At 39.0% G+C, this 12,508-nt stretch overlaps 1 protein-coding gene across 1 annotated transcript in view; it reads right to left on the reverse strand.

Moving 5' to 3' along the window:
- Positions 1-12,508, reverse strand: part of vps41 (VPS41 subunit of HOPS complex) — a 166,527-nt gene that overhangs the window by 129,811 nt on the left and 24,208 nt on the right. Inside the window, exons 3-4 of the mRNA XM_060824195.1 lie at positions 6,224-6,331; positions 3,888-3,965 (exon numbers count right to left, since the gene is read on the reverse strand). Of these exons, the coding sequence (XP_060680178.1) occupies positions 3,888-3,965; positions 6,224-6,331 (186 nt within the window). The remainder of the gene's footprint in view (positions 1-3,887; positions 3,966-6,223; positions 6,332-12,508) is intronic.

The raw sequence follows: 12,508 nt of genomic DNA on the forward strand, positions 1-12,508 counted from the left end.
GCACCTTCCCTTGCCACCGCAAGAATTGCAAAACCTGTGCCCACACCTCTCCTCTCACCTCCATCCAAGTCCCCAAAGGAGCCTTCCACATCCATCAATGTTTCACATGCACATCCACCAATGTCTTTTATTGTATCCGTTGCTCCTGATGCGGTCTCCTCAACATTGGGGAGATTGGACGCCTTCTCGCAGAGCGCTTCAGAGAATATCTCTGGGACACCCACACTAATCAACCTCACTGCCCCGTGGCCCAACATTTCAACTCTCCCTCCCACTTGCCGAGGACATGTCAGTCCTGGGCCTCTTCCACCGCCACTCCCTCACCAACCGACAACTGGAGGCAGAACGCCTCATCTTCCGCCTCGGAACACTTCAACCCCAGGGCATCAATGTGGACTTCACCAGTTTCCTCATTTCCCCTCCCCCCACCTTACCCCAGTTCCAATCTTGCAGCTCAGCACTATCCTCACGACCTGTCCTACTTGCCAATCTTCCTTCCCACCTATCCGCTCCACCCTCCTCTCTAACCTATCACCTTTATCCCTACCCCCATTCACCTATTGTACTCTTTGCTACATTCTCCCTAGCCCCACACCCCCTCCCATTTATCTCTCCAACCCGGAGACTCCCTGCCCTCATTCCTGATGAAGGGCTTTTGCCTGTTACATAGATGTTCCTGCTCCTCGAATGCTGCCTGACCTGCTGTGCTTTTCCAGCCACTCTAATCTAGACCACAGCTCTAAGAAATCATATGTGTGTCTTTGTTTCGTCGGTCCTAGGATGTGTTGTCCCAGTCAAAGTGGTAGCCTTCTTTGTCTGTATGTATAGAATCTAGTATTCGTGGGTTGTGGCCTTTGGTGGCCAGTTGGTATTCATAGAATCATTGAATTTCTACAGTGTGGAAACAGGCCATTTGGCCCAAAATGTCCACACTGACCCTCCGAAGTGTGTCCCACCCAGACCCTTCCCCCTACCCTATCACTTTACATTTCCCCTGACTAATGCACCTAACCTATACATCCCTGAACACTCTGGACAATTTAGCATGGCCAATTCACCTAACCTGCACATCTTTGGACTGTGGGAGGAAACCTGAGCACCCGGAGGAAACCCACACAGACACGAGGAGAATGTCTAGACTCCACACAGAAAGTCGCCTGAGGCTGGAATCGAACCCGGGTCCCTGGCACTGTGAGGCAGCAGTACTAACCATTGATCTACCGTTCTGCCCTGGGAAAGATGATCAGAAAGCACAGTGCAAATTGGAGTAGCGTTACCAGGGAATACCGCCACACCGCAACAGAGCACGCAGTGTATCGCAGAGGATGGTTTCGATCCATCAGCGCCTGGGTTACAGGCTCAATACGCTCCCATTGTGCCATTCATGTATGTGGAAGTCATTTCTGATATGTCTTTGATGTAAGCTAATGTGGCTATAGTGTTTGGTTACATTGTGTCGGAGCTGCATAAAGACATTATTTCAACGAGCTACATCACACTGCAACACCCAAGAACTACAAAAAGCAGAAAAAAATCTGTACAATGTTTTCAAGAAAAGCAGGTACCCAATAAACACAATCCGCTGATTCCTCAGAAACAAATCCAAATAGCAGACACAACGCAACCAAAAACTACAGCCACATTACCCTACATCAAAGGCTTATCAGAAATGACTTCCAGACCTACTCAGGCCCTTTGGCATCATGGTACCCACAAACCCACCAACACATTTAAACAGTGACTAATGGATCTAAAGGATCCATTAGATACCACCAGCAAAACTAACGTCATTTACAAGATACCATGCAAGAACTGTAAAAAAAACTACATCAGACAAACTAGCAGGAAACTTGCCACCAGGATACATGAACACCAACTGGCCACCAAAAGACATGGCCCACTATCAGTAGTTTCTATATATTTAGACAAAGGAGGACACCACTTTGACTGGGACAACACACACATCCTAGGGCAGGAGAAACAAAGACACGCACGAGAATTCTTAGACACATGGCATTCTAAGCAGAACTCCATCAATAAACACATCGATTTAGATCTTATCTACTTTCCATTGAAAAAAGAACTGGAAATAACATCACCCAGCTTAAAAAACCAAGCCCTATAAACAGAGAGGTGGTACATACCACCAGCGCTTCACCAGAGACTTTCACTAATGATGTTACCTAGTATAGTGATGAAACATCTGAAAACAAACCTTCAAGCTCAGCGAGCTAACTTACATACTTATCATCAACCTGAGCTACAAATCTTTTCAAAAATCGCTAACCGCTCATTTATTTACATTGACTCTCAGTCAAGCAACAGTTCAATTTTAAGATTATTATCCACCTTTTCAAACCAGTCCTTGGCCTCACCCTTCCAAGTTTCAACTCCTTCAGCTTTATGATCCCATCGAGAACCCTAATTCCATAAATTTAATCAGAGAGCCATACCTGATTTTAATCACTCTACAAGGGCAATTATTCCTTCAGCTTAAAGAGTCTACATTTTGACTTTTCTTTCGTAACCTTGAACCTTTCTAGATCTCTTTCTTTTTAAACATGCTGGTTAAAACCTCTTCGACCAAATCTCTTTGGTCATCTAGCCAAATAACTCCTTATGTGGCTCAACATTTTGCCATTATGCTCCTATAAAGTGTCCTGGGATGTTTATTACTTTAAAAGATCTATATAAATGCAAGTTGTAGTGTAAAACTTTACCTGATGCTCTCTGATAAAAACCTTACTCGAGGACTGTTCTAAAGAATCACAGATGTAAAACGGGATATAATATAAAAACCCTCACCTTTCTGGGAAAGAGAACTAAGAAAGCAATTGTCACCAATACATTGTGTAAAACATGATAAGGTGCCCTGCTAAAACAAAAACAGAAATTGCTGGAAAAGCTCAGCAGCTCAGGCAACATCTGTGGAGAGAAATTAGGGTCTAGTGATCCTTCTTCAGATTCTGAGGAAGGGTCACTGGATCTGAAACGTTAACTCTGATTTCTCTCCAAAGATGCTGCCAGACCTGCTGAGTTTTCCAGCAATTTCTATTTTTGTTTCTGATTTACAGCATCTGTAGTTTTTTTGGTTTTCAATAACATACCCTACATTTGGTTCATGAATAACATCTCATGCAATGTCAGGGATAAAAAGCAGAATGGCTCATGAGCAAGCTTCATGATAAAAAGATGTCAGTAAGTTACAAGTAGTTATTCAGAGTGGTCGTGATTGGAAGTGGTGTTCCACAAGGATCAATATTGATACCACAACCGTTTACAAATTGTATAACAGTTTTAACTTCTGAATCAAAGACCATTTCTGAATTTGTGGATGACGTTAAATTGGGGGAAGGCAGTCAATACTCAGGAGTCATCATACTGCAAGTCACAAGAGGATATTAATAAACTTGCAGAATTGATAAATAATTAATAAATAAAGTTCAACACATTTAAATGTAAGGTAGTACATAGTAGTAGGTAGAACAGGGAGAACAATTATTACTTGAAAAACACAAACTTAGATGGGTGGAGAAAGCAAGGAATCTGAGCACAGAAGAGTACCAATTTATAAAAGTTATACTGTAGGTTAGCAAGGTCATAAAACAAATTAAATAAAGCCTTGCTTGATTTGCTAAGTGGATAACACTGAAAAGAACTGTGATTAGATCATGCTTAGATGACTGTGTGCGGTTCTGTTTGCCATATAGAAACACTGGAAAGAGAACAGAGAATATTTGCAAGGATGATTCTCAAATTACCTAGGTGAGGCGAGGGGCGAATAATAGTCAGGTGACAAAGGATCTAATTGTTAGGTGTAATAGTTCAAATTAAATGGAAAAGTGAATCAAATCACAGATAATGTAACAATTTCACATTATACTTACAATGTCAAATCGTTGTGTCACATTGCCCTGCACGTCCAGTAAATAGACTTTACCATGATGTGTTCCCAGCGCCAAAAACTGAAATAAAACAGCAATATGCAAAATTTATTTACCCTACATGCAGTACTTATTCACCTCAATAGGTGGGAAACATTTACTTTGCTCAACACAAAATACTTAAAGATATCTTTGCTGCTATTCCAAAACAATTCACATAGAAATCAAACTTCTACACTCTGTTGCAGTAAGAGAATGACATGTAACCGATCGTCCACGTCGTGCAACGTATATAGTCAGGGGAATATAAGTGTCAATACATGTTTTCTCTCCAACAAAGAGATATTGACATCCTCTTTATACTACAACACTGCCAATGATGGTTCTCCCAATTTTGCACCGACGATTGAACATAAGCCTGGCAAAACTGCTGCTGCATTCTAAGGTTATATCCAATCAGCAGTTTCTCAGAACGTGTGTAGGTGTAAAGCCTGCATGTATGATAATTTTCCTTGTTGTGGTGTCAAATTTATGCCATAGTAGAGTTGCAGTAGATTCACACACTGGCAGTGCCAGAGCATTGCAGAACTATTTCTTCCTGAAATGACTCAATGAAATAAAAAAGAATCCATAAAAAGTCCCTAATCCTCAACTCATCTGCAGAAACAGCTGGATTATGGGAGCAGAGATCATCTCTCAATTCCAGCAGGTACATTCAAGTCAGCACTGATCAAAGCACTTGGAAGCAGCGAAGATATTTGTTATTATATTCAAAATTATTTCTGACAAAAAGAGAAAACAGATGATGAATGAAAATTCACTGCCCTGCAGCACACTTAAAAGCAAATCATCAGAATAAAAAAATCTATTTACATTTTAGTTTGCTGTTAAATTCTAAAACCTTCGAGACATTTGTGTACCGAGCTGAAGAACTTCACATGCCACAGTAAAATCAAAGCAATTTTTTTGGTGTGTGGCTCATGCTACTTTCAGAGAATAATTTTGCTGCCTTACAAACACAATGCTGGAAGTATGCTCCCAGCATGTAACTATAATTTTCTTTATACGCAACATTTGAATAAAAATAAAAAGTTCTGTTGTAGCATAATTACTGCATTATTTTCCTAAGTACTGAAGCAGTGTTAACTTGTCTTTTTTTAAAAAAAGGAACATTTTCTCTTCACGTCAGTGACATCTTTACAAAATGAGGTATTGTGATTGTGCAAGTACTGGTTGCCTGTCAAAATGAGTCACAAGGAAGCCTCATATACTGACAACAAATTATGGCAGATTGTGCACAATCTCTGATGAACTGTGGCAGCTAATTAAAAGTGTAGCTTTACACTAGGAGGAAGACTCAGATGCACGGCAATAACAAGGAAGCATTATTTAACAAGGACTGAATTAGAGCTGTGCAAAATAAATGTAAAGTGCAAAGTTCTGTGAATGATTGTGAAAAAATACAAAACCAAACATCAAAGATTTTAAAAACACAAAGCAATGTTTTAAACATTCTCAACTATTTTCTTAAAGAAAAGGAATAGCAAACTGAGAATCGATACATTTAAGTTCAACACATTAACCAAATTCTAGGGCAACTCAAATTACAGTCTGTCTGTGCATCTGAGCATGCTTGATTGGAGGCTGTAATGAAATGCTCATATTTACAGGCACTACCAAGCATGTCAGTCAACCAGCACCACCTAAAAAATAACCTTCCATTAACTTCAGGTTTAAAAAGGATTTATCAAGATGGGAATTGCTAAACTGAAAATTAAATTCAGGCACTTATAACACGAACCTGCATTAAAGAGGAGAAAGGAAGAAGAGGCTCATTACAAATTCAGGCCGGCAATGTCTTTCGCCCCTGCAAGGTTGCTTTTTTTCAGGAAGAAGAAAGTCCCCCGGGTAAAGAAAATCAATACTGGTTAATAAAACATCAGGTGTGCAGACATAACTAGGTATGACTATTCCACTGCACAAGCCTGCTTGACTGCACCAGGTGCCATGACGATTAGTCATCTAGTAAAGACTGATGCTTTGTGAAAATGTGATGCTTCAGAAAGGAAAGTAGCTTCTAGAAATATGGGAAGAAATTTCTGAATAGAGACAGAACATTGAATTGTGTGAAAGCCATATATCTATCCAAACATAACCATCACGGCTTGGTGTGAATTGTAATGAGATGGATTGGTTACATTGATGATCTTAAATTATTCAACTATAGTTTTTAAACAGCTTTATAATTTGCGCAGCATGCCTTGATGCCCTTTAAAATGTGCTAGGCAAATTATTTTTATAAAAATTATACATTAAAATTGCTGGAACAAAGAAACTACCTTGTCATGCACAGTCATACAACTTGCAGCATCTTTTTGCAGAATATCTGTCACTCCATTAGCTAGTCTTTCATATTTAAGCTTTGGTTCCTCTTCACTTTCTTCGTCCTGTTTAAGAGAAAATAAAAAAAAACAAATGCTGAATAAACTGATGATTTTCAGGTTTTACTCTATTAAAACCCCAAAGACAATTACTTTGGAACTCCAGTTATCCAAGGACAACCATGAATTATTGATTGTCTGCCAGGATTCCACCTAGGGGAAATTAAAGTGGTAAGCCAACTATTTATAATTTCTCACGTCCACCAAATAAACTCATGTGTCCTCTTAAGGCATGTACAACAATATTTTATTGCCATTGGCTACTATAGCGAATAATGCAATCTGAATCATTTTAATACAATTAACAAGATCTAAATGAATTTTCATTCACCAAAAATAACTAATTCACATTATAGCATTGCTGCTTTGTACTATGTTTTTTTGGAATAAAGTGATGAATGATTGCGAGGGACAGGGATGTTTGTTTCTCCATAAAACTGACAAGGAAAAAAGCCTGGGGAGCTAACCCATTCCCACTGCCACTTCCCAACCACCTCTTTTCACAACTTAACCAACTCACTTCAATTCTAAGGAGTGAGGACTGATTCCCATTATGCTGATGCCTTTTCATAATATTTACAACTCCAGTTGAAAAGTTCAGTGCTAAATTAGGGTCAAAGATGCCTACCAGAAAATATTCTTTCTCCCAAAAGCAGGTAAGCTTAAGGGAGATTTAATAAAGACTTAATAAGGAATACAGTGCATTTAGTGTACACATGGGAAGAGAGAAGAAATGCATTATAAAGCGCCAAAGATGACTATATAACTAATTAAGATCTATCCAATGCATAGACACTGTAAAATGTAGGAAACATTGGTGCATATCGAGCAGTGAAATTCTAACAATCTTTGTTATGTTGATTGAGAAATAAATTTTGCATAAATTCCTTGCTGTTTTTTGAAGTGATACAATGAGACCTTTTGCCTTGACCTGAGAGAACAGGCAAGACCTCCATTTAATTACTCATCTGAAAGGCCAAGAGCTTCAACAACAGTACACTCCCTCAGTACTGCACTTTAATATCAGCTTTGATCCGCAATCCTGGAACAAGACTTAAACCTACAGAATTCTGACTAGAGGCAAGAGTGCAACAAACTGACGTGGTTGACAAAACACATTCACATTCACTATGTCAGCAGCAAATTAAAAAAGATCATTTAAATAATTGTCATTTAAAGCAGTCTTACCTTAACAGTTTTACTCAATATTTTTATTATCCTACAAGGCTTGAATCATCCCGAGGAGATGGTCAAGAAGATTAATGATTAATTCAAAGGAAATCACATACAATGAGGATGCACTATTGTGTAACTCATGCATGCCGTGCATCAGATACACAGACTTCGGTGAAACTGGTAACACAAGTAGAGTGTTTTCACCTGGTGACCTCTTCATTACACAATGAGCAAGAGCAGATGACAACGATAGGAACAGCCAAAGTCCATTCCATAGGCCGCAGGACAGTCTATGCTGTGTATATATCCACAGACAATACTTTGTGAGCTGTTGGCAAACAGAATATACCTGGATCCATAGCAAAGAATAAGCAATTATTGGAGATTTTCTCGCTGGACTGTGCAAGTTTTCCAAGAGATTGGCATAGTCTATCTCTATCTTTCCTGATGAAGGGCTCTGGCCCGAAACGTCGAATTTCCTGTTCCTTGGATGCTGCCTGACCTGCTGTGCTTTAACCAGCAACACATTTTCAGCTCTGATCTCCAGCATCTGCAGACCTCACTTTTTACTCGATAGTCTATCTCACAGTCTATCTCAGGAATCTTCAGATTCCTGGAGAAGGGCTCATGCCCGAAACGTCGATTCTCCTGCTCCTTAGATGCTGCCTGACCTGCTGAGCTTTTTCAGCAACACATTTTCAGGGCCGGTGTGATGCCTTTGTTCAGAGAATAATAAAATTGGCAATCAAAAGACTGCATGTGGGCCTCATCTATGAAATACCACACAATGCATGATATTCTAGCTTTGGCCATTCATCATCTCAAACCTGAAGAGTACAGATAGAACTTCATGGTTGATGGTTGTAGACATCAAAGTTGTGATTCAACTCAACTCAAAACATGTCCATTTTTCCATTGTCCCTTTCTTCAGCAGCATTCCAATAGTGCAATATTTCCTGAGACATAGTCTGGCAACGCAGAGGTGCAGGTCCTCACAGGTTTCAAAGCCTAGAGAAATTTGGCCTAGAACATCTCAGTAGTCACTCCAACAAATTGAATAGCTTGTCTTTATCTCTGCTGAATTCACATGGTTATTCTAAATAGACATACCAGGAAAACAACAGTCAAGATTTTTATATACACAAGTACTTGCACATGTGTATTTTGACTTGTCACACTTTTGTCCAGTTCCTTACTTCCAAGAGTTACGCTAAGGATGTTCACTGGATTTGTCACACTCATGAAAAATTATTGATTCATACAAATATTATTCCTTTCCAGCACATTCCAATTTGCACATTTTTGGTGAGCCAAGGATGCTCAGAGCAATCATGTGCGCTAATGGTAATACATTAGGCACATCATATTCTAGCTCCTCCTCCTTGGAATTATCTAAAGAAGTTCTATATTCTGTGCTTCGCCCCACCTGAAAATCCAAACCATACAGCTGGGCAATGTCATGCAGACGATAGTGCATGAATCATTCTGGAAACTCTGGCTCGTCTGTATTGAAGGCGATCTGTCCACGAACCAAATTGCATCCTCGTAACAGATTGCTCAATGACAAATGTGCTTTACCCTGTGGTTCTCATTAGATTGCTCCTGAGTCTCTCTTCTTGGATTCATCATGGGTGTTATCAGCCAGATTTTAAGTAGGAATCTCTTGTTTCCAAATAACCAGTCGACAAATCCTTTTTGAGGTGGGATGACAACGAGGAGGTGTGTGAGGTATGTCTCCCTCTACACTGCATCTCCCTGCTAATCCCGTCTTTGTGTAGTTGTCAAATTGAGAAGAGCAGATACAAAAGTTGTGGCCAAATTCATCTCAAAAATTCTAAGTGTCAACTTCAAAGTGTGTAATGTCCTCTCTCAGCGCAAATTCAGTGAATAACACCTTTCGCAAATCAGGTAAGAAAGCAGTTGGTTTCAGTGTTTATTCACATTTTTGTGTGTACTTTTTATTATATAATACATTCATATATATAAAAGTTTGGATTTTGAACATGTGGCACAAAGGCTTTGGTTTGAGTGCCCAAGAGTTTAATGATGTATTTGTCAGTAACTTGGAACCTTTTTATAAAATTAGTATGAATGAGAGAGTGCGAGCTTAGAAAGCTTTTGTTTTTTAGCTATGAGAAATTCTGATTGAAGTTGAATGTATGAAATATTTTCTTCTATGGAAAGGAGTTATTTCAGAGAAATTAGAAAAAAAAATTATCTCAATGCAAGGATTTTAGTTTGAAGTGCATGGATAGAACCCTGAAGGGGTTATTCAAAGCTGGGAAAGTCTAAGCTCAAATGTATGAATAATCCAGGAAAGAGGCTGTCAAACTCTCAAAACAGAAATTGAAAAAAACAGTTGAGCAAAACCTGTGACTGAGAAGTGAATTCTCTCTGATGTTTGAATACTATCAATTCACCAAAGATCCTTAGACAGCACCTTCCAAACCCACAACCACTTCCATCTAGAAGGACAAAGGCAGCAGGTACTTGGGAACACCACCATCTGCAAGTTCCCCTCCAAGCCATTCCTGCACAGTCGTTGGGTCAAAATTCTGAAATTCCCTCCCTAACGGCATTGTGGGTCAATCCACAGCAAGTGGACTGCAGCGGTTCAAGATGACAGCTCACCACTTCCTTCTCAAGGAGATGGGCTATCAATGCTGGCCAGCCAACGACACCCAAGTCCCACAAATGTAGCTTTTTTTGGATTTCAATATCTTTCAAATTGAACTATTCTATTTTAACCTATTACATGCCAGTAATAAGATCTGTTAGAATCATAACTGCCATTATTCAACCTTCTTATTTGCACTGTGCACTTATTTAATTTTCATTGATGAGGTTCAGGACACTCAAGTGAAATGGTAAAATCTACAATTGACCAAAATGTTGAAGAGGAAGAGAGAATGAGAGTGAGAGTGTGTTGAGGGTGGAGGCGAGATTACATGCAGGCAGGCTGGTAAACAGCAGTTGTATGTGAAGGCGGCAAGTTATAGTCAGCTTCCAAAATGGCTGCTATGTTCTGCAGTTTGAAGTTGCAGCCTCTCACTCCAACTTCTTCACTTTTGAAGCTTTCTTGAAACTTTAGCTTATTCAACTGTGCTTTCTATAATAGTGACTATATTTCACAAGAACATAAAAGAAATAATGCAATTCTGGAAATCTGAACGAGGAAAGAAAATGAAAATGCAGGTAAAGCAGCATTTACGGAGAGAATAACAGAGAACAGAACTGGTCTGATGAACAGTAATCAATCAGAAACATTAATTCTGCTTTTCTCTTTATAGACACTGAAAAATCTGTGAACTTGGAACATTTTATATTTTTACTGTACACTACACAAGTTTTTAAGTTGCTGAAGGCACTATGGAATGCTCTAAGATCATTAAAGGAGCCATTGGTTCAGAAGTTTGTTCTTTAATACACTCTCTCATTGTTATTTATGGCACTTCACTCCTTTTACTTGTACTTTCTTTACTTTTATTGAGAAACTAAAGAAAAGAACTCTTGTGTAATGTTTTTCATGATGCCTTTACAGGCAATGAAACAGTTTTGACATGGGCTTACAGTTGTAATGTTACAAAAACAGCAATATGTGCAAGGCAAGACCTCCTATGCAGCAATGAAATAAATGACTGCGCAATCTGTTTACTAATGATTTCTGAGAGAGAAAATCTGGCCAGGAAAACACTCTTCTGATCTTTGAATGATGTTGTGCTTTTATTTTTGAAAGGCAACCTGGGGTTCAGTTTATGTCTCCTCCAAAAGGAATAATCTCTGATGGTACAGCACTCATTTAATGTTATGCTGGGTAATATAAGATTGGGTCTTGAGTCAATGACCAATTAATTCAAGGATGAGTGTACCTGTACATATATATAGCAGGCCAAGTGTTCAAGTCTGATACTGTAAAGGCATTACTTCCTATGTCTGGTAAATGGTGAATGGTGAATGGTTGTTACATAGCTCAGTAACCCCACAAAGTGGCAAAAGGTTTGGATGGATAAGCACCTGTTGGAGGGCGGTCAGATGCTGAAGGAGGAAGTGTCATCAAAAAGGCAGATGAGCTGATCCTGGAATTAGCCTGTTGAATCCATTACCTCTGAATTGTAAAGAAGCTACAACATATCAGCTCTACATGTGTTTAAAGTGACATGATGGTTACATGAGAAAAAGTGTATTGAAAGATAGAAAGGGGTAGTGTGGGCAGAACAGTAGGTGAGAGAGGGCTTGTGGCAAGCATTAAAGATCCTATACCTAGATCAGTAACATCTCTGAATAGGTTGATTGAAAAATATCTCAAGCTACTGTGGACTAATTGGGCTTGATTGTGCTCTGCAAATTTGGCGCAAGGTCAAACACCAAACCAGATCACAATTTCTACATGACTCTCCTCCATATTTCAGACGTCCAAAACAAGCAACAGGAAGGTTTCTGAAGGATTTCTCCATCTATTGCAAAAGAAAAACTGCGTGTATGCAAAAAGAATGAAAAAGATGACACAAGAACTGAGAGGTCATCACAACCAAAACAAATTGAACCAGACAAACTAATTTTCTCTAGAAAAGATCATGATGCGATTGAAGTTTTTTGCAATGATTAAGGGGCTTGATAGAGTAGATAGAAGTTGTTTCCAGTTGTGAGGGATCATGCAAACAAGGTAGACACAAATAAATAAAAGAAATCAAGAGAAACTGATTGACCTGAAGAATAGTTAAAACATAGGAGCCACTACGATTGAAGTAGTTGAGGCAAACAGACAGGAAGTCTTTAACAGGAAATTCGACAAATGCATGAAGAAGAAAGAAGTAGGAACATAGAAGAATAGAATAAATAAAATAATAATACAGACAACCTATAACACTTAAAATCCTGACTTGAATGGAATAAAGTAACAGCAGTTCCAACAATGATGTTGCTGATACACGTAAAAACGCATCCAGACAATTTATTTTCAAAAATATGCAAAGTATTTGTTCAAATTGCTTCAAAGTAAATTACATA

The sequence above is a fragment of the Hemiscyllium ocellatum genome, chromosome 4 (genome assembly GCF_020745735.1).
Source record: "Hemiscyllium ocellatum isolate sHemOce1 chromosome 4, sHemOce1.pat.X.cur, whole genome shotgun sequence".
Taxonomy (NCBI): domain Eukaryota; kingdom Metazoa; phylum Chordata; class Chondrichthyes; order Orectolobiformes; family Hemiscylliidae; genus Hemiscyllium; species Hemiscyllium ocellatum.